This window comes from Nipponia nippon, unplaced genomic scaffold (assembly GCF_047370975.1).
Source record: "Nipponia nippon isolate SJK-2023a ecotype South Korea unplaced genomic scaffold, ASM4737097v1 scaffold_7, whole genome shotgun sequence".
Lineage (NCBI taxonomy): Eukaryota > Metazoa > Chordata > Aves > Pelecaniformes > Threskiornithidae > Nipponia > Nipponia nippon.
This window is the reverse complement of record NW_028262391.1, coordinates 25,428,495-25,451,235: the sequence shown is the minus strand read 5'-3', so window position 1 is coordinate 25,451,235 and position 22,741 is coordinate 25,428,495. Positions and strand designations below refer to the sequence as shown.

At 42.2% G+C, this 22,741-nt stretch overlaps 1 protein-coding gene across 10 annotated transcripts in view; it reads left to right on the top strand.

The window, feature by feature from the left end:
* YEATS2 (YEATS domain containing 2) overlaps positions 1–21,645 on the top strand; it is a 51,138-nt gene extending 29,493 nt beyond the window's left edge. For 7 of the 10 annotated variants that reach the window (XM_087739941.1, XM_087739940.1, XM_087739939.1 and 4 more), the window contains 14 exons: positions 1,088–1,200; positions 3,065–3,220; positions 3,953–4,126; positions 4,608–4,806; positions 7,790–7,921; positions 8,199–8,297; positions 9,439–9,550; positions 10,787–10,860; positions 11,940–12,019; positions 13,002–13,203; positions 14,582–14,808; positions 15,985–16,059; positions 17,505–17,578; positions 18,491–21,645. In XM_087739941.1, coding sequence (XP_087596067.1) covers positions 1,088–1,200; positions 3,065–3,220; positions 3,953–4,126; positions 4,608–4,806; positions 7,790–7,921; positions 8,199–8,297; positions 9,439–9,550; positions 10,787–10,860; positions 11,940–12,019; positions 13,002–13,203; positions 14,582–14,808; positions 15,985–16,059; positions 17,505–17,578; positions 18,491–18,599 — 1,826 coding nt within the window. In that variant the 3' untranslated portion in view covers positions 18,600–21,645. Of the gene's footprint in view, positions 1–1,087; positions 1,201–3,064; positions 3,221–3,952; positions 4,127–4,607; positions 4,807–7,789; positions 7,922–8,198; positions 8,298–9,438; positions 9,551–10,786; positions 10,861–11,939; positions 12,020–13,001; positions 13,204–14,581; positions 14,809–15,984; positions 16,060–17,504; positions 17,579–18,490 lie in introns of those variants that run through there. The other 3 variants (XM_087739937.1, XR_015700567.1, XM_087739943.1) reach the window with 3 other exon arrangements.
* Positions 21,646–22,741: the final 1,096 nt, after the last annotated feature.

The window sequence follows — 22,741 nt, the reverse complement described above, 5'->3', positions numbered from 1 at the left end:
GGTTTGGCCCCAAGCTGTTGAGACCAGCAGAAACACTTTGTTGTTAATGGGCTTTTGAATCAAACTTGCTGTGAAATACCTGGAGAATAACATTGCTAAAATAGTTCTGGTGGGCGACACTTTGTTTATAGTGTGCTATTGCTGTAGGGAAAGAATACTGCAGGTTTTGGACTGTGTAGATGAAGAGTTTTGTTGTGAGCCTTCTCCAGAATGCTCCTTTTGAGGCTGGGGGTTGGGATGGGAGATGGATTGGGTGTAAACTTTCTGCTCCCAGTTCTGATACTGGCAGTGAGGAAGAGGTATTATTCAGCTTAATATATATGGCTGTAAATACCAGCAACATGGCAATAGAGTAAGTGTCACTGAAAAAGTAGACACTTTTGGTGAAGGTATTTTTGGGCTGTAGAACTTGTGATGGGAGCACCATTGCTTGAGATTTAGAGAGGCAGCTGGGGCAGTCCAACCTTGACAAGGAGATAATCTCACAGGCTTTGAAGATAAGCAAATACTTGTGATTTTTATGACCGAGCCATAAGTTTGTTTGTTTTTTTTTTTTCCCCTTTTTTCTCAATGAGAGACTGCAAAAGAAAACTGTCTAGTTCTTTTTGGAGATAGAGCAATATCAAAGTGTTGCTGCAAATTACCACTGCTTGGTATCCATGATCTAATACTCTATTAACAAAATTGCATTGGAACAGCCAACAAAAGTAAAATTAAGAAGCCAGTGGGATTCAGAGGGCTTTTGCTGCAGATTCATAACCTGCAAAAGACTGATGAAAAGACTGTTCATCTGTTGGACAGCATCTTCTTTTGATAGAAAATGTAAAACAGCCTGAAATGAGCTTTGCTTGCCCAGCAGTCCTCCTTATTTCTCCCATAGCCCCTTTCGTTCATCGCATTTGATGAGCTATAAGAGAGCACAGCAGCACATCTGAACTGTGCTGTACTGGATAATAATATTCAGCTGCAAAACATGTGGCAGCAAGCATCTTGCAAAGTAGTTTTCAACTACTTGTATATACAGGGATGCTTTAGCAGCTGACAGTGTCTAGTTACCAAAGGGTCAAGCCTTTTCTTCTGGTTACAGGTCTCCAGTCTGGTTCTTCTACGAATAGTGGAGGAGGAGGAGCCCAAAGCACAAGCAGTAACTTGTCACAGCACCTCACCTATACATCCTACATCCTGAAGCAGACACCCCAGGTCAGTGGTGTAAGCATCTTAATTAAAGCAGATTGACATTTCAGGCTGCAGTGGTAATATGTGGATATCCTGTGGTTCTGTAATACATGAAACATTCTTGGACTATGGGATCTAGATCCTTTGCAATAACCCTTGCCTCTCTCCCCTCTGCCAGGCATCTGCTTTACTACTTGCTCTTGCTATTGGCACATCTCTGCCCCTCACCTCCCCTTGCAGGGCGGTATCCTCATGGCTCCTTGTGGGCTGAGAAAGTAGCACTGACTAAGACCAGGGCAAGCAGTGGGTGGAGAAGAGACAGAGTCTCCAAAGGGTCTCCAAAACAAGAGAGGTGATACGACAGAGGTGAAGAGTTATCTTACACGGTAGGATGTATAAGAGTTGGAGGACAGCAGTAGGGATAGGAGAATAAAGGAAGAGTAAGGTAACAAGAACCTTATGAAGTTTGACAAAGTCAAATGTAAGGTCTTGCACCTGGGAAAACATAATCCAGGAGTGCAGCACAGTCCAGGCTCTACCTGGCTGGGGAGCAGCTCTGTGGAAAGGGACCTGGGGGTCGTGGTGGACAAGCAGCTCAATATGAGTGAGCAGTGTGCTGCTGCAGCAAAGGAAGCCAAAGGGGTGCTGGGTTCCATCAACAGGGGCATCAGCAGCAGAGATAAAGAAGTCATTATCCCACTCTACTCACTGCTTGTCAGACCAGTCCTTAGAATACTGTGTTCTGTTTTGGTCCCCACTGTACAAAAAAGATGTGGACAGGCTGGAGAGGGTCCAGAGAAGGGCCACTAAGATGATCAAAGGACTGGGAAGCCTGCTGTGTGAGGAAAGGCTGAGAGAACTGGGTTTGTTCAGCCTTGAGAAAAGAAGGCTTAGGGGAGACCGTATCACCATGTTCCAGTATTTAAAGGGTGGCTACAAAGAAGATGGAGACTCCCTTTTTACAAGGAGTCACATGGAAAAGATGAGGGGTAATAGGTACAAATTGCTCCTGGGGAGGTTCCGATTGGACACAAGAGGAAAATATTTCACAGTGAGAACAATCACCCATTGAAATAATCTCCCCAGGGAAGTGGTGGATTCCCCGACACTGGACACTTTTAAGATTCGACTGGACAGGGTGCTGGGTCATCTTGTCTAGACCGTGCTTTTGCCAAGAAAGGTTGGACCAGATGATTCTTGAGGTCCCATCCAACCTGGTATTCTATGATTATTGGAGAGAAACGGCAAGGCTGAGTAAGGAAGAAAACTGAGAAAACAGAAGATTGTGTGAAGGGGTCCCTGTGTGATAGTGGGTAAATGAAGCCTCTGAAGGGTAGCACCTGAATGCTGATGAGAAGCAGGAAGGGTGGCAAGGTCTCAGGTGGTAGGTTATTAGAGTGCATGCCTCCAGTTGTTGCTGTGATTTCTGTATGCTGAGCTCTGAATATATAGCCTTTGTGGCAGGGACCAGATATATTTTGAAGTGAGAAGGTGATAGAATGTTTTGATTCTTCTCTTCTTTTGCATAGCCCAGCAGTAGCCTCTCTGATCTTGCATGCTAAGTGGCATTTGTCACAAAGAATAAACTTACAGAGCATAAAGTGTCTTGAATTGTAGTGGATGCCTCTGACAAGACAGGAAACTGATTGTGGCTTTTTCACCCCTTCCCTTGCATCAGAAAGTGGTATTCTGCACCAAGAAGAGAAGACTGTGTCCAGCTCTTAGTGCAGAAGCATCCAGTGTAATTAGCAGTGCCTTGTTTTAGAAGATGAAATGTTGTTGTTGCATTACAGCTACAGGCTTGTATCCTGTATTGACACTCCTATATTTCTGTTGGCTTTTAACTGTGTTTCAAAGTGCTAACCTCCCTAACTTATTTCTGGAGCAGGGCACCTTTCTGGTTGGCCAGCCTTCTCCTCAGAGTTCGGGGAAGCAGCTGACTCCAGCTTCAGTTGTTCAGGGCAATGTAGGAGTCGGAGCATCTTCCACACAAGGACAGGCACTAAAAGTGATAACTGGACAGAAAACAGCTCTGTTTACACAGGTAATGTGCAAATGATGTGTTTCTCTCTTACCAGTCAGTATTTTGTCAGATAAACTATAGGAACCACAGCCACATATTAGGAAAGCTTTTCCTTTTGTAGTTGTTTGGTTTGGTTTGGTTTTTGTACAATTACGACGCTGGCTGTACTACGATAAGGAAAGCACATGAAGGCCTACTTTCATATGCAGATATTGGACCACAGTTTTCCAGCTTTATTTCTGTTCTCAAAGTGGGTCATGTGTAAGCTTGGGTTGCTAGTTAGTAGATGTGCTCTGGGATTTCTTAGTGAAATGGAATTAGAAAAGTGAATACAGTCAGCTGCAAAAATGTGCTTAAATATTTGAACCTTAGAAATGGGACACCTGCTAAAGCTCTTAAAAATTTTTGGTCTTGGTATCCCTCAGAGGTCTTTCTTTTAAAAACTACCAAGTGGTCCCTATGAAATTCAAACTCCCCAGGAGTAGTTGTACTTGATCATCCAAAATTCAAGATTGATAGGCATATTTTTGCAAAGTCAGCAGTTTGATAAAGTTGATTTCTGAGGCGATAATTTTGTTCTAGCTATTATTGCCACAATTTTCATTTTTCAAAAGTATTTTGAAAATATTTTCCAGTAATATAAAACACATTTGTCTTTTGTTGTTGTTGTTGTGTTGGGTTTTTTTTAAGTCATTTAAAAAAAATAATCCAAACAAATACATGTTTTTCCTAATGCTGAATTCTTTTTCAAAGGCTGCACCCAGTGGACAGACATCGCTGATGAAAATATCAGATGGGTCTATAAAATCAGTGCCTGCCTCATCTCAGCTCTCCAAGCCTGGCACCACTGTGCTGAGAGTATCAGGAGGTGTTATCACCACGGCTGCTGCTCCTGCCATGGCCCTTCCCACAAACGGGGTGGCCCAGGTGAGAAACAACTTTGCCAATATTCTGTAATACAACTTTTGCACTCTAGCCAGTATAATCCGTCCAGTCTCTTTATCCCAAACTTTTTTCCCCATTTCTCTGCTGATACCTCTGGACTTCTGAGCAGCAGGGAAACATGAAACGTTCCTGGGTCAAATTTCTCATCTGGAGGCCTAGCTGCTTGCTGAAGTTAAGGGACCTGGCTCCAGATACTATCAAAGCAGTTGTGGTAGCAGTTCCTGTGTGCGCAGTTTCACTTTGTCTGCTTGAAACGGCCTCCATTCTGTATGTACCATCACTGTATATGGATTTGTGGATATGTGCTTCAAGAACCTCTTGCTTCTTAATGACAGATAGATAGATAGACAGACAGACAGACATTTGGTTTTGCTACTTCCAGATACTCCCTCGTTGTGCTTATTGTTGAATCATCTATGACATGAAAAGGAATTTGTTATCCTTCTCTGCCTCTTTTATGCAGCAAATAGATAATGCAGGTTCCAGTTCGTCATCTTCTGGAGCTCCTACAGCAAAAACATCTGGACAACAACACCAAATCTGTATAAGCCAGAGCCAGTCTACTTCATCAGTAGTGAATAAGACTGCTACTTCTACTGTTGTAAGTGTTGCTTCTCTGATGACTACACCAACACCTGTGACTGGAAAAGCTGCAGTATCAGGTATTAAACTTCCTTCATGCCTTTCCTATATAAAGTTAGAATCCAGGTGTGAGTTCTTTAGATGTCTTCACTGTAAATGGAAGAATGTAGAGTCACCTGCATTCGTAAATGTGTAAAAGTAAAGTCATGCTTTCTGAAGCGTACATTATTAGCATAACTTTTGGCTTAGCCAAAGAGATCTGTAAATAATTTGGCATCCTGTCAGTCACTCCTATGAGTGCTTTGACTGTATCTGTTACAAATAACAGTGCAAGTTGTGCATTGGTATTGGAGAGGGATTTTAGTTTTCCTGCCAGATTCTCATTAGAAGATGCATTCTGTCTGTTCAAGAGCACAATGTGCCGCTGAATGCTGACACTATCAAGGTGTCCGCAATACTGCAGACTTGATTAGTTTGTGAAACTCCACTGAAGTCAGAGAAGCTGCATGAGCAGAATTTGGCTTTGAGGCCTTGCATCTGCTCTGTTTGGCTTGGAAAGGAGAGAGATGTTGATTAGGGGGAACTGAAGGCTTTGAAGTCAAAATCCATTAAGTACAGTGAGGTAGATTGGATCTGGAATGTTTCAAGTTAATAAAGCAGAGGTAATAAAGATGGACTGCCTTATGTAGAGGGGAGTTTTCCTTATTTAGTTTTATTGTCCTCCAGTATCGTTTCTATCATGGAGAGGAAATATAGCAGGTTTAATTTGAGTATTATGGTTTAAAATTAGAAATTCTCATTTTGACTCTTAATTTACCTGCTGGCATGTTCTGTTCATTTGAAGTGACTTTTTACTAAGTGGAAACAGAGTACAAATACAGACAAGAGAAAGTAAGTGACACTGAGCCCATCTGACAGTCTTTTTAAAGCATCTCTTCTTGTTTCCTATATACACAGTCTTCCAAACTCCCCCTTTTTTCATCACTCTGTGTCACAGAGCTTGAAAGTAAGTAACAGAGTCTGTTAAGACCGCCACAATTCTGCAATAAGCAGTTGAGTATTTTCCAGTTTGCAAACAAAGCAGCAAGGGTTTTTTTTGTATGAAATACGCCATTCTAAATCACTTGCAGATTAAGACTGCCATTTAGGTATGAGAGTATCATCTAGATTTTTTTTTTTTTTTTTGGTAACCTGGGGCACTGACTTCATCATGAATCCCAAAAGAAGCAGTTATTTTGATGTTTAAAAAAAAAAACCACCACAAAACAAACAAACCAACCAAAAAACCCTGTTAAAATTCTGGAGATTCATATTTTTAAAGGCAACTTTTCAAAAAGAATCTCAAAATTTCCCATTGTTTTGCAATGAACAGTGTCTCCCACCCACCAGGCTTAACAGGGTTAGTTGAAAATGTCCCTTCTTACTCACCTTGCTGTTTGGGTCCCTTGCTGTGCTGTCCTGACACATCTGTGCATCACACACTTGGGACATCCCCCAAGGCACACTTTCAAATGGTGCACTTTGAGAAAGCGTGGTAAACTGTTCTGGGAAGAGACTTGCAAAGCCATGAGTATTTAATTGCTTGCTGGAGACTGGCTCTGTGCCTAAAGAGACCTTTAATTCATCATTTAACATCCCCAGAAGAACTGCTGGGGGTCAGTGTATTAAAGGGAACCAGCCACCACTGCGGAGCTTGGCCAGCCTGGGGCTGTGTGTTTGAGAAGGCTGGAGGTGGAAGAAAAGGTTTTGCCAAGATGCACAGCAGTCAGATTTTTAATTCTAAAAATATGGGCTTTTATTTAAATGAGTCTTAAATAGACTAAAATGTTTTAAAAAATGAATTGGTAATACTAGGTTAGCCTTCTTGTCTGGTGGTGAAAGCCGAACTGACCAGTGCTATGCAGTGTTATCCAAACCAAGATATCTCTTCACCAGACCTTGCATGTCTAGTACTTGGAAGGCAGTTATGCTTCTTACACAAGAATAATAAATTATGAGGGAAATGGAAACTTTATCTTGAAACAAATCGTGAGTATAAAATTACCATCATGAAACTAAGAAATGTACTGTTGGCAATGTTCTAAAATAGAAGCCTATTAAATTTCCACAATCTGAATAAAAGTTAGCTGTAGATTGAATACAGTTATATTGAAAGTAGCCGGTTTAGCAGTAGAAAGGATGGACATAGGCCCAAATCACAGTGTTAGAGTGCTGGCTGTGGTTGCTTGAGGTGTCACCACTGTGGAGGAGAGAGCTGGTGGACAGGTGATGAGTGCTTCTTGCCCATGGCACTGTGGAGCAGCTTGGAGCCATGCTGGTTTCCACCAAAGTCACTGGGTGCTGCCATTGGTAATGCTGTTAATATCTGAATGTCCTGCTTGTTCTTTTAGCTTTGACTAAAATCAGTGATTTCATTCAGTCCTCACTTTAATATGCTTCATAGCTTGATTAGCCATCCTTATGGATGTATTCAGTGCATGTTACAAAAAGACACAGGACGCTCAGTTCAGGTATGTCCTTCATCAGACTTGCTGCGCAGCCTTGGGCTTGTCACTTAGTTAAAACAGGGTTGATTGTGCTCTGCTGACCGCAGTGGATGCTGCTAAGCTGAATTGCAGAGGTGTGCGCGGCAGTTGGGTACCTCAGTGAGTGGCTGTGTAAGTACAACAGGGCTGTTGGTCACTGGCTTACCAGACCCTTCAGCACGAGGTCTTGTTCTGACAGGAGTGTTTTACTCTGTGCTGAGCCTGCTCCAGTGGAAAGGTTCGTGTTACATCAACTTTTACTTAAGGTTACTTACATAATTAGGAAACCTGCCTCACAGATATCAGAGCGCTGTGCAGTATGTCATACTGTGCACGCTGTGGTGCAGCACCCCAGTATTCTAGCAGTCATTTGTGTCAGTGAAAACTTGTCTGACAGTTCACTGAACTGTGGCTTGTTAAGAGGGTGGCAATGCTAGCTTACATGCCATCCTGGTTCAGGCAGAAAGCGAGAGAAGTAGCTGGAGATAAACAAAATGGTGTGTTTTATTTAACATTTTGTCTTCCGTTCTTCTTGCAGGGTTGCTAAAAATCCACTCAAATCAGTCTAGTCCACAGCAGGCTGTTCTGACAGTTCCCAGCCAGCTTAAACAGCTCGGTGTAAACACAGCTTCTGGAGGTGTTCAGACAATACTCATGCCTATGAACAAAGGTAAAGGGCAGAGGAGGATGACAGATGGTGTTTGAAAATCCCCTTTGACACAGCGTAGCTCTTGGTCACTGTTGGCATACATGGTCCAAAGTTAGAGATAGAAGAAAATGTAGCAAGGAAATTCATCCCTAAACTTTGTGCTGCAAACACTGTGTTGCTTCTGAACGTGGTTATTTGTCAAAGTGTATGAAGTTTGATATTTTTTTCCTTTTCTTTGTTGTGTTTTTGTTTTGTTTTGGTTTTGGTTTGGTTTGGTTTTTTTGCTGTTCCTCTCCAGTGATACAGTCACTTTCTACCAGCAAAGTTTCAGCTGTTACAGCTGTCACAGCAGCAAGTACGGTTGTCCCTAGTCCCTCTACAGCATCCATCACTAAAGGTAACAAGGAATTTCTCAGTAAGATAATTACTAGAAATAAGCTGGTGCTGCTTTATGCAAATGGCCTGACTATGAAAGCAGACCCTTTGACTATGGGTTCCTTTATTTCCATTGTTAGTAGGGTTTAAATCAAGTAAAAATGGCATCTGGGGACTAGGAAATGAACAGTGACTTCCCCCTCAACAAATCCCAAAGCATAGGCAAGTACAGAGAGAAATGGGGATGCTCTAGAAAGCTACCATGAGTAGCTTAAACGTTCATTGTTTCAATCCATCATTGCAGAAACGCATAGAGCAGCATGTATTTAATCACAGTTACTGCTGTCCTCAGAATAGTGACTATGGTGAAATGTACTGGAAAATGCTTTCCAGCAGCACTAGATGCAGACAGCACACGTGCGTGCACAGACAGACACACAGGGGAAAGATGTACATAACAGTACTTCCCAGAATAATGCGTAGGCCAGAGCTGAGATACTCAAAGCCCAGTTCTTGCAGAACTGTCACGCATCTCTCCGTCCCAGATGAATGACCAGACTGCCTGGCTGTTCTGCGTTGGGAACATCTCTCTCTCTCCTGCTCCGGTCTCACAAGAGTTCTGTCCTAGGTGTGAGAAAATTCACTGATGTTAAAATCAGTGATGTCTTCAAAAAAAGTTGTCACTTTGAAATGTCGCTTCTTGCTAAAGCTGTTAGTAGTTTTCTATACAGCTATTTGTTTACAGAAAATCATAGAGTCATCATCATAGAATCATAGAATACCAGGTTGGAAGGGACCTCAAGGATCATCCGGTCCAACCTTTCTAGCACAGTCTAAACGAGAGCCAAGGTACATTTTCAGGCAGGTCAATTTAGATCAGGCAGTAATATGCAAAACATGAGCAATTGATTATTCATATGCAAATGTTCTAAAAAGGATAAGATGTGAGCATGTTGAGATTTGAAGGGGGGACGCACGTGTTTTGGTGGCTTTCTTTCAGCAGAACAGAAGGCCAGATTTGTTCATGCCTAACAATCAGAATGCAAACAACAAATTAAGTGCTGTTATGCAAGACCCTTAGTCTTACTGGAGTCTTGCAAGACATTATTTATCAAGCTGACTGGTACTTTTTGTCTCTTAAAATGTGTTCTGTTTCTTTGAAGTTAAGATGGAGCCTGATTCAACAGGACAAAACTGCAGTTCTGTGGGTACCCAAGAAGGCCAAGCAGCAGTAAAAACAGAAGAGAGCTCCGAACTTGGGAATTACGTTATCAAGTAATTGTTCATTTCTCTGTAAGGATTTCTGATCTTTGAAATACCAGGGGGAAAGGAGGAGGTTCTAGGGATACGTGGAGTAGTGTTAAGCTTGACCTAGAAATACATTATAAAATCTTCTGTCCCATACACTGCCGTATCAGTACTAATCCTGTTGGCTGGCATTAGTTTCAGTGTTGCAATATTTTCTTTGTAAATGGATTTGTATGCAGGGCTCAGGAAAGGGGAAAAAAAATTATTTGAAGATTTGCAGTTGTTCTGGGGTTTGCTAAAATCTCAAGCTGCTAAAACCTCTTTATCATCCACTGCTTGTATAATTCCCATTGCCATTGTGTGTCCTTAGTGAGGTCAAACTGCCCAGTGGAATGCAGGTCAAAAAAGGGGCATCTGAAATAAGTAGAACTGTCTCTCTTCTTGCCTCTCTAGTCTTGTAAGGCTCATATACTTCTGTAATTACTTAGTATGAGGGCTGGAATTAATAATAAAGATCATTGGAGTATTTGTTCACTGGATGCCATGAAATCCAGTGCCTTGTTTGTGATGCTCTTGCAAGTACTTGTTAGTCTTTTTTCACCAGAATTCAGTTTGCAGAATTTTCTCTGTGTATTTCTTATAATGTGTAGGATGTGTCTCCTGCTCTTGATTCCTCCAATGGCTGACTTTCCTGTCTCCATGTTTTGAAAAGTTTTGTTATTCTGACATGTCCCTGCAGACATTGCCCTGATGGAGAGTTTGTGTAGGAGACAGGAATAAATCTTAAGTCACTACACACTGGAAATTATCTTAGTTATAAAATAACTAATGGAAAATACAGTTTTTGCCAGTTAAATATGGTATGGCTGGTTAAGTAAAATTCACCTAAACTCCCGTAAGTACAACGCTTCCCATGCAGTATCGCATGTTCCTACTGGGACAGCCTGCACTAATAGGCGCATCTTATCCCTCAAAGTATTGTTGCAGATTGTGAGATGATGCAGGGATTTCTTCCAAGCCTGCCCAAAAAAGCCTCTCTTCAGTTTCTTGACCATGACAAATGTAGCTTCAGATGTGGGCACTTCGACAAGTGAAAGGGCTGTTTGGAATACCATCTCTGGATCGGGGCATAACAGTTTATCCGCATGTTAGTATTGCCTTGGGGCTAGGGACTTTAAACCATTCAGTGATTTGGAAACCTTTTGCATCTGATTCATTGCTTCCAAGAGTATTCTTCATTGTGATTCTTTTTACCCCTTGCAGCATAGAATATTTGGAGAACATCCAGCAGCTTTTAACAGCAATAGTGAAGAAGGTTCCATTAATTGCTGAAAAAAGTAAGCAATAAATGAAAAGGCTTTGCTTTCTATTTTCAGTGTATCAACAGAATGCCTTGCATACTCTGTAGCCGCTAAAATTATTAAAAGGTGAAATGAAGCTATTCTCCTAGAGAGCTTATTCTAGGGGTTATTCGAAAGGTGCTTGGAATTAGGTTCTTCCAATAAAGCCAAGTATGTTGTCAGCAGTTATTAACTTTCACCTGTTTTTGATTAGAAATAGATTGTATTTCCTCACATAATAGCTGCAAGTAGGTCTTCTTTTCCCTGGTTTGTCCTTAAAAGATATATGCGCTTTTTTTTTTTTTTTAATGCCAGGGTTTCAGAAATGCTTGCAAATATAACAGCTCAGCATGGGAATGTGTTTGTTGTTGGGGTTTTTGCCTTTTTTTTTTTTTTTTTTTTTTTAAATGAGAGGTAGTAGTTAGCAGAGAAATGTTTTAATCTTTTATGGTACTTTATAATTGCATACCTCTTACTCATGTACATAGCTGAAAATGTATCAGCTTTCTCTGGTAACTAATGCACTTTAAACAAGTTGTCCTGGAGACTGAGTAGGGCAGACCCTCTTGAGATAAGCACAGTGGGCAAAGTAGGAGTGGGCGGCACAGTAAAGCTTTCATTACGTACAGCTCTCTAGCCTACAGTAGCATTCATGAATCCGTTGCTTAGGATTCATATCCCCTCCTCATGTTTTTACCAGGAAACCTTTTCACTGTTTCATTTTTATATTGCAATTTGTTGGCAAAGAAAAACGTTTTCCCAAGGAAGACAGACTTACAGGTCTATATCATTACAGTTTGGGGGGGGAAGAAGAGGCTTAAAACGGCCCATAGCCACAGATGTCTGTATATCCTGACCAAGAGGGATGCTGATTTTGCATTCAGAAACCAAAGTGTCTGCTGCACATATCTGTGCTGTTCTCAAAGAGAGCACAGCATTTGTAAGAGCTACACTCTTTGATCCTATGAGCATGAAACACATTTCCCTCTTCTTCTCCACTAAATAACATCACAAGCAGAATTTATCTTACTTCACATATTAAAATTTAATACTGTTTTTGGCTTTGTGTTTTCTAGGTGAAGATGCGAGCTCTTTTTGTGCCAGTTCAGTGGAACAGTATTACAGCTGGAATATTGGGAAGAGGAGGGCAGCCGAGGTGATCCTCTTCTCCTGTGTTTCATAAGCAGTCATTAGGGACACAAGAAGGATTTCTGAATTATGGAACCTTCCTTGTTGTTGTTGGGGGATTTGTTTTCTGAAGCAGTCTGTCGCATTTTAAATGGAAGCGTTTCTTACTGCAAGGCACACTGATTTGTATCCAGGTAGTGATCCAGTTTATTGTTCAGAGGCTTTTTCAAGCAGAAGGGACTCTAAAGGTCATTTTTCAGTTGGTTCAAAGTAAGATGGTTTTGAAGCGTTTTCAAAATCAGAATTTTTGCAAACTGCCCTGTTAGCACTTTGTCTTCATCACTCCTCTGTGGCATATTACAGTCATGGGAATTTTACCCAACATACTTTGTCCATCCTTTCATGGGATTGTGTCTGCTTTCTGCAGGAAGAGAATTGAGGGATCTGATATAAGCAATGCTAGTGCTGAAATAGATTGTCAGTTCACTCAAGATAAATATTTCGGTTAATCTGGACCTTTCTGTGTTGTAGATGTTACATTTCCCTCTATTTCTTCATAGTTTTGTCATCTTGCTGTGGAGTTTTACAAGGAAGACGTTGAAATTGATTAGACCCTCTGCTGTTGCCAACTTAAATGATTAAAGAGTTTAACCAAAATGTTGAGCAGCATATTTTTCTCTACTGGATTTCTTGCACTATGCCATCTTAGGTGTTACTTGGAAGATGAGACAGTTCCAAGTCAAGAGAGATGTGTCTGGGCCCCTGTAAATGTGTGTTCCTTTTTCTTGAGGTTTTGTTTGGATGAGAAAGCAGAGTTTAAATGACCTGCCTACAGCTGCCTAATATCAGGATTAGGATCATCTTCCACATTTGTTTTTCCTTGTCGTTCTGACTTCTAAGAAAATCACATTCCTTTTGTTTTCCTTGCAACGTGGATTATTGTTCTGGGCCATAGTCTAGCCTTAAACGTTTCAGCCAGTGTGATGAGCTTTCCCTTTGGTTTGTCACAGTGGCAACGAGCAATGACAGTGAGAAAGATCCTACAAGAAATCATAGAGAAGCACCCCAGGTTTCACAACATTACACCCCTGAAAACAAAGCACGTGGTGCACTGGTGTCGATGCCATGGCTACACTCCACCTGACCCAGAGACCTTGCGGAACGATGAGGACTCGATTGAAGACGTGCTGACACAGATAGACAGTGAGCCAGGTGAGTATGGAGGGACAGAAAGCTCCTTTTTGCCAAAGACAGCGTTTGTTAAATGGCTCAAGACAGCGTGTATGCACACACATGTGCTGCTTCTTCAAGAGAAGGGGTTTCTTACTTTCTTTGTTTTTTAACTTTATTTACTCTGGAATAACAGAAGTTGGAGATCTTAATGGCAAGCCTACAAGTGAGGCTGCCCCTTGACCCTACCAATCCTGATGTTCTCTGGGGCCTCTTTTGGGTTTTACTGTGCTTTGGGGCCTTTGGAGGCCCAGCGTAGATGAGAGATGATTCTTGCCCCACAGTGTAATCATTTATAAATGGGCACACAAACAAAGCATAGGGCGTAATGACTGTTCTGCCCTTGGGTAAGCTTAGCCTCTGTGAAAAAGACTTACCATGCAAACAGTGTGAATGAGTTCAGGTACAAAAAAACCCCAAAACTGGCAGCAGCAGCATGGAGCTCAGTGGGGGTTAATTTACCTCCAAGTGAAGTGAATTGGCCTGTGTGAAGCTTCACGTTGTGTTATTACAGCTGCTACATTACTGTACTAGGCATAGCTCTGGGATCTCCACAGTCCATTTTAGTATGTATTAAACATACATCTTCAATTTCATCCATTCTTCACAGTTAAGCTCCCTTGTTTCACCTTCAGATAATCCCTTTCCCAAAGCTGAATGTTTTTCTGTTCTGATCATACAGGGATTTAAGGTATTTCACGGAAGTGTATGGATTTGATTATTCTTTGCTAAGTCTGGCCCTGCATTGCAATTGTTGAAGGTGGAAAGGAAGCCTACATCCACCTTTTAATATTTGTATCTGAATAACTAGATTTGTGTTTGTCTTTGAAGAAAAGAATCTGTTTATTGCACAGCTTTCCACTAAAGGTTTTACTGGCTTGTGTCGAGCAGGCAGAGAAGAGGTTACACTTTTGTAATTCCACTGCAAATCTGTCTTCTCATTTTTCTCAAAAAGCATAATAATACTTGTCACAATGTGAAAGGTGATTCAGTGCTACACGGTGCCTACGTAGTAAAAACTCCATTTCTCCAAGCAAGTTGAAGAGCATCAGACTGCTTTGCCAGTTGTCAAAAAGCTTCTGTGAGAATGTTTAGGAGATTCACGTGAGCCTGGTTTTGTTTGAAATGCAGCCTTCTCGATTGGTGTAGGGGCAGATGATGGAGAGGACCATGAATGTCATGAAGATATGATTAGAAGGCTCTCAATGACTGTTTGCATTTCTGTTCATCGTTATGTTTAGTAGGAACTACAAAAATAACTTCCAATTACCTTAATTTCTTACCATATTTTGAGTGTGCATCTGTTTATAAACAGCTTTCCATAACCTATCATGTGTTTAATTGATTGCTTCTTTTTCAGAATGCCCTTCATCTTACAGCAGTGGTGAGGAGCTGTGCCGAAAACTAGAGGAACTACAGCAATTTCTGAAACGAGAACCAGAACACGAAGAGGAAGTAGATATTCTCAACTTCAGCGAGCCGTTAAAAATAAACATTAAGAAAGAACAGGAGGAGAAACAAGAGGAGATGAAGTTCTACTTGGCTTCCTTGCCTGCATCAGAGTTTGTGAGGGACACTGCAGAGAAGGTAATAAGTGAATCATAAAGCTAGTAAGAACTGCCATTAAGCTAGTTGTGGTCTTACATTTATTTAGTTGCCTTTATTTCATCTATATGGGCCCTTGGATGCTTTATGAAAGTTTCTATAAATGCCCTGGAAAAATTGGACCTTCTGACTCGTGACACTCAGCTGGCCAGTGCTGGCAGGAGTAAGTGAAGCATGCCAGCCAGAGGTCATTTCAGAGTAGTTGTGTTGCAGGGCTTAGCACCAGAAAAATCATCCTGGAAGGCTAGAAGCAAGGGGAAATGAGGAAGAAGAGTACTAGCACCAAATTCTTCCTGTCCCACCACATGCAAGATTTGGGCTCGTTGCTTGGAGCAGTGGTGTTTAGTAGCAGCTCCTGAAAAGGAGTTGCAGTAAAGCTAAGACCACAGCAAACTTCTCTGCTGCTTGGGTTTCTTCCCCCATTCAAATTAGGGTAAAAGAAATGGAGAAGGGGGAGTCTTCTCTCACAGTAGCAGGAAGGAAAGAGAGGAGACTGACTCAGCTTGTAGGAAAGAGTGCTCGCCATTGTACCAGCAGAGACAGGAGCAGCGGGAGGGGTTTGCATGTAGCAGTTGTGGGAGAAAGAAAGGATCTCTGTCTCCACCTCAAATGCTGCCATCAAGGGACAAAAATTTGGTTCTGCAGTGTATCTAGTCTTGCTACATAGGTGGCAAGGGCACAGGCATGATGAGAGTGTGACTGGGTGATGAAACACTTTTGATCGAGAACTTTTGTGCCAGGATTACTGTCTAAAGTGGTTTCAGTTGCCATACTTAGGTGCAGGGAAGATTATGAATACATGGATTGAATATATATACAGTTTTAAAATGGAGCTTCCATTCTCAATCCAAAGATACCCAATGCAGCCTGGTTTTTGTGTGGACTTTCTGAAACAAAAATTAAAACCTGCTTTTGTTTCTTCTGTGTTGTAGAGGCATTTCTGCAGGCTGTTCTAATGGTCAAGCTTCATTTTCTCCAGATTTTTTTTTTTTAAATGAAGCCTGAGATTACACTGCCTGAGAGTTCTGCAATGTGTGCTTGCTTGTTTTTTAACTACCCTTTGTAATAGTTTCTGTTACCTCATTCTCATCTCATCTGTAGCAAAACGTGGGTTGTGTTGTTTGATGTATTAATTTTGTTCTCTCTTGTATTTTATAGATAGGGATTTCTTTTCAGCCTGCTGAGGTACAAAAGAATATTTATGCTTCAGTAATAGAAGATATGATTTTAAAGGTAAGAAATTACTTCACATTAAGAGCTTTTCTACATTACTGGGTTAATACAGTTACAGAAAAAAAGATTGAATATCCCTATTAATATGCATTTATCAAATAAGGAGATGCGGAGTCTGATGTCTATTTTTGTGCATGTATAGGAAGATATATAGCTGACCAAAGTGTCGCATACTTCTGTGTGTGTTTCCAGCTTTGTAGCTGATTTGTTGGCTTGGACACAGAACAGCGATTTGCAGATTCTCAGCTCCGGCAAGATACTGACTCATTCTGTAACTTCAAAAGTACTCCTTACTTTGTCCTACCCTTCAGAACTTGGGGGGAGGGGGGGAATCTGCCAGAGTTCTGTAAGACTTGGTTATTTTATAAGAGGTTAGCTGTTTTTTCCTAAATACTGTTCAGTTCCTTTTTGCCTGGGTTGTCTCTACTGGGAGACTGCTGAATTCCTGCAGACAGCAGCAATTCTGCCTTGTACGAGAAACCATTTATCTATCATAATCAGTTTTGGAAAAACAGAGACTGTTTCTTACCAAAGCTTCGAACAGCATGGAATTGAAGTTTTTGGGTTTGGACTGAAGGCTAACACAGGTTATTTTTAGCAGTGTTGTGCTGTGTTTCCAGCCAAAGACAGTTTTTGGGGTTGTTTGTACAGACTGCTGCTTATCAGAAGATCAGTTTTACAAAAGCTAATTCATTCCAGGTCACACATGCACATGCACGCACACTTCTGCTGTGCTCTCTGTTACTTACCATAGTTGAACTCGGATACAGATGCGTCCATTTGTAGACACAGATTGTAATCACCAGATTGCTCCGTTATAATTGTAGAGTTATGCCAGCTTTCCTCTCTGAATGTCCCAGAAAACTCTGCTCTAGTCTTGATACAGGCACAGAAAGCCAAGAGCCTTAATTAGCTGTTGATTGAACCTTGATTAAGCCAAGTGGGCATATGCCTGCTGTCTGCTTGCTGTCCAGGCTGGGAGGTTTTTGTGAAAGTGTCTTGACATAAGCCTGGTGACCACAGGGAGTGGCTAACAAGCATAAACCAGCTCCCAGGAGAATATCTGGAATCTGCCATGTACAAAACAAGCTCTGGTCTCTGAGAGGCAGCAGGGCCCTAAAATGTTCTTCAAGGCACAGGCTCTGGAACATCGGATCCACCCTGCTGTGCACATACTGCTCTACAGGTCCAGAGAGAAAACAGACTGGGCAGTTGCAGTCTGAGCACTGTGCATCTATAGGTCTCTTTCTTTCTGCTAAATATACTCAGTTCTTATTACTGTGCCAGTAAAACTCACTTGGGAATCTTGAACTGCCCCCTGCTGATGGAATACAGGATTGAAGTGAGCCAGAATTTCAGCTGCTCTTACACTGATACTCGAACAAATAGCATGTTCCTTTACTCTTTTTGTAATGCTGTGTCCTAATGTTGTCTTTTTGTCACAGGCCACTGAACAGCTTATGAGTGATATCCTACGACAAGCACTGGCTGTGGCATACGAGACAGCTCCTCACAACAGGTACAGCAGCTTGTTTCCTCTTAGACCACTTATGCCAGCACCAAGGGCTGAACTGCTTGAGGAATTTAGTCAGATTAGCTCAGACCATGTGAGTGAGGGAATTTATGAACTATATTCTGGGAAGATCCAAGCCTTAGGAGGGGTTTGTCATTTCTCAGCTCCATAGTGGCAAAGGACTGGTAACATAAACAACATTAAAATCTGAGGTAGGATTTTCTGGTGTTGCCATGCTCAAAGGCAGATGACATCTTTCTACAGAGCGATGTCGGAAGAACCTTCTCACTCTTGTTCATCCCAGGTTACCATGTAGACAACTTACCCATGGCCAGACAGAACTTAAACAACCTAAATAACCTCTTCTTTATTTTACTGATATACTCCTTTCTGGCTCAGATACTGAGTGATTTTTATGATAACGGTTAGGCCGCATTTTGGTTTCTATTCAGCACCATGATTTGGGCTAGCTTGAAATTAAAAAAAAAAAAAAAAAAAAAAAAAACCCAAAAAAAACAAAAAAACACTAGAGAGAGAAAATGCTTTGTTTAAATATTTACTTGCATGCAATATATAAATATTTATATGATATATATTAAACATTTGTATATATGTTATATGTAGAAATATATATACATAGTCTGTGCTATAGAAGTTCAAGAATTAATACTTCAGCACTTGATTTTCCTGTCCCAGTGCCCAAGATGTTTTCCCCAGTCATTTGAGTGGCTTTTTTGTGCTGTGACATTTTAATGCTTTTCCCGTGTTGCTCTAACACCTGCTCTTTTATCCTTTTTTTTTGATTGATCTTTTTTCTCCCCCCCTCCCCTGCCCCATTAGTAAATGTATTGACTTACTGCTTTATGGACATGTGTCTTTTTATGTATTATAATAGCATCTCTGATGCATTCCCTGCAGGACTCCAAGAGAGATCACAGTGATGAATATTCACAAAGCCATCTGTAGTATTCCCTTTCTTGACTTCCTCACAAACAAACATATGAAGATACTAAATGAGGAACAATGAAATAGAGCAGAGAAGATGCTACAGGAAAGGTGGATTTATAACTGAAGTTGGGTTGACAAATCCAGTATTTCTGTAGGACACTATTATATACATTTATAACATTGGGCTACTAGATTGTTACCTCCGATTAAAGATGCACCTTAATGCAACAAAATGATGCTCTGTTCCAAATCAAGTTGTTAAATGTCAGTGTTTACTTGGTAAGTGTATGTTCAGTGGCTGAACAAACATTGTCAGTTTGCATCACGTTGCTAGCTGTGAGAGACTCCACAGGCCTGGTCCCTCTGAGACAGCTGTATTGATGAGATTGAACATTTTTTCTAAGAAAAGAAATCATGCTTTTTGATGCAGTCTACATACAAGTTGATTTCCCCATGCAGTGGGCAGAACAGTTGCTTTGGCACTCTGAATATGAGAAAAGTCAAAGGCAGCTTTTAAAGGTGGGTCATTTGAGTAGATGGGTGGGTTAGTTGGTTAGGTTTGGGGGAGCAGAAAGCTGATGGCTGCAACAAATTCTGCCAGTCCTGCTTGAGCATGGTGTATGTGACTGAGAACACAGCTGGGTAGGCTTGTCATTAGCTTATTCAGCTTGTCACCTAACCAAATTCCTTGCCTCTCTAGAGGGGGTGTCCAATGTCACCTTTCTTAGTCACCTCAGAAAGGGTAGACTGGCACATGCTCAATCAAGATGAACAAGCCATGGTCAGGCTTGGTAAGATTTGACTGACCACTTGTCCTGCATGGGAAAGGAGAGGAGCAAGGACAACATTCAGCGTTTGTGGGCTTGGACTGGCTGAAACCCTTTGCTTGCCCAGCGAGTGCCTCCCCAGGCTGCCAGAAGGTTTGGAGTGTGCTGGAGGGCAGGTGACCAGGTGTGTTGTACAAGTCTTAATGTTTTGACAGCGTTCACATAATGATCAACTTGGACTGTGAAGTGCTGTGGGAGCAGCACCACTTTGGCTTAAGTTCTGCTCAACACAGAGAGGCCTGATAGGAACAAAAAATCAGAGATTTGCTGCTTGTGGGAAGCTCCTCTGATGTCTTGACTGCAGGAAGAAGTTCTGCTACTAACCCCAGCACTTACCTGTCTCAGGAACATCACTGGTGTAGGAGACATGTCTGCAGCCTGGTTATCAACACCTTGCTGAGGAAGGCTTCGCTGACGACATCCTGACCACCCCACATCCACCACCCTTTTGTCCTGCCCCATGGGTGCTTGCTAGTAGTGTGAATAAGCCATTGTAAAGCTGGTGGGACTCCTGTTGGACTGTCATGCTTTCAGCGTGCTTGTTTTGTGAGGCAGTGCTGTCATGTGGGTGGAGCATGGGTCAAACAGCCTCCAATGCACTGATCTCAGCTGGGTCTCTGATCTGCTGCATGGCCTTTGATTTAATCACTCTGTGCCTCAGTTTCCCCATCTCTGAGCATGGGGAGCAGGATACCTACCTCACAGGGGTGTACTGAGGCCTCGCTCTTGTTGGTGCCGTGCTTTGACAATACAAAGCCTTTTATAAATATTAAACTACAGTTATCTTTCCTGGCCTGGGGTAGGAACAGAAATCTTCAAAATGTTATCTTTTGGTGCTTTTTTTTTGGGCTAGAAGACAGGTGGTGGTAACTCCAGTAGTGTGCAGGAACTGTTGATGAAGACGGTTCAGTTAGAGGGTGGTTTCAGGCTTCGAAGGAGAGTAGCGTAGGTTTGATGCAGTTCTTAAGCTGAGGAAGGCACTATGTACCTCAGATGAGATGCTGCCTGTCTTCTCCACCTTAAATAAAACTAGGGTCTGTAGATAAGCCCCCTCAGTTCATCAGAGCTAACAGGGAGTTACAGTTTGTTAGAATAAGAGTGGCAGAACCTGGCCCTTGAATCTAGGAAAGGGGACCAATGGATGAAATCGAGACAGCATGCAGAGAAGGACTTAAATGCCCCCTAGAAAGGGTATTTCAGATGCTCTGGATTCAAAAGATAATTCTAGCTTGTTCAGGTGAGCTGAGTGCAGGATTGCTTGCACAAGTAAAGTGCACAGCTTAGCCCTGACATTAGTTTTTCAGCTGAGGTCAGTGTGAAGGAGTTGAGCAGTTTCACCATGATACTTGAGCTCAGTGTTGAGAGTCGGGAGGAATCCAGGTAGCTGGGGAACTGCAGGCCCCACACTTCGTTTGTAGACTGCAGTGAACTCAGAAGTCCATACTACTTTCAGGCATCCCTGTATGCAGCTTTTAGAAAAGAGAAGGGCATTTTCAAGGTATCTGTCGCTATCGCTATGACAGCCTGCAGGTTGTGTGGGAACAGCCTTTTGGGCAAACTCAGTCGTGCTATGATCTTCCGCAATGACACATGGATTTCCAGCCCTCCGTCTCTTGTGGGCTTAGTTTCTGGGATTTTGATACGCCCAGAGCAGCTCTTGAGGATGCAGGAGCTCATCTTTGGGCATCTGTTTGCAAATAGTGGCTTCCTTGCCTGTGTCTTGCTTTTCTATGAGGAATGGAGTTTCAGAATGAGTCCTGAACCTGGCCCTGAAGCAGGCAGGTAAATGCCCCTTGTTCTTATTGGGGTTCTTGCAGTGGAGATCTATTGCTGCATTTCTGAGCAACCACAGGTTATTCTCCTAGGAGATGCTATATTAATAATATATAAAGTTTGCTGAAGAAAAATAAAATCTGTTAAAAGCAGAAAATAACACATTTGTTTAGTCCTTCAGATGTAGGAAATGTTTGCAACAAGTTCTTTTGAATTTTGAAAACTGGTGGGAGAAAAATTTGTTGGTGAGAAGTTCCTGTGGGAATTGCTTGGAGATAAGTTACAGGTGGTGGAATTTCCCACACCCCTTCAGGTGCGTGTGGAACGCTACAGATGATACGGTGTGTTGAAATGTTACGGTATATTTCTCTGGCTTTCTAAAGAGTCTTGATACAAGTTAAAGATCTCTACAAATATTGCGCCTATTTGTAATGCTGAGTGTTTAAATCCTTCATGTTATCTGTATTATACTGTATAATTGTGTAAGATACGTATGTTTACAATAAATTCTTTTATTAGCTGTGATAGGATTGTCTCGACTGTCACCTGTCGCTCGAAGTTTCTCCAAATCCACAGACTTTTGTGTGCTCTGTATATTCAAAATGTTTTAGTTAGTTCTGGATAAAAATTGGTAGTTGTGGAATTGGTCTGAAGTAAAAGGTAATTTTTCCCCTTTCTAGTTATTTCAAAAAACTCTTGGTTTTGGAGGTTGGGGGAAGGGAAGTCAGGAGCTCAGCAAGCTTAGCTCCTCCAACTTTTGATTCTCCAGAGCAGCCTGTTTAAACAGCAAGTAATTGGTTTGTGTGGAAGATTGAAAAGCATAGTGCGTTGATGTTGGCTGGCTGCCAGATGCCCACCCAGCTGCTCTCTCACTTCCCTTCAGCAGAACAGAAGGAGAAAATAAGATGAAAAAGCTTGTGGGTCAAGATAAAAACAGGGACGTCGCGTACCAATTGCCATCGTAGGCAAAACAGGCTTAACTTGGGGGAAATTAGTTGAACTTCTTGCCAATTAGAATAGAGTTGGATGGTGAGAAATAAAGACAAAAAACCAAACAAACACCTTTGTCCCCACCCCTTTTTTGCTAAGACTCTGCTTCAGTCCTTCATTCCTGACTCCCACCTCCTCTCCCCCCGCAAGAGGTGCAGAGGAATGGGGGGTTGCCCTTGACAGTCCCTCTTTGCTGGTCCTTCCCTTTCTTAAGCACGCTCTCACAGGGGTGCCGCCGGCTCGGGGCTCAGCTCCCTCAGCTGCCCTGGGGTGGCCAAAACCGGCTGTGTCCGGCACCGGGCAGTCCCTGCCTCTCCTCACAGAGGCCCCGCGGCCACTGCCTGGGCACAGGCACCCAAACAAAAAGAAATGGAAAAAAGTAAGAAAAGCTAACTTCTCTGTTTTCCCCGGGCTGTGGGGGGGGGATCATAGGTGTCTGTGAGCAGACTTAATGCTCCATTGTCTTTCAAAATACTGCAAAACTCGTTGCTGTTTGTACTAAACCCCATTCAAGTGCCTCCTCTTGAGCACACGCTGCACTGCCTTTATGCTGCCGGAGCCAAACAAGTGACAATGACGTGGCCAAGGACGGCCGATGGCGCCCTGTGGGCTGGGCCCTTGGCGCTGCCTC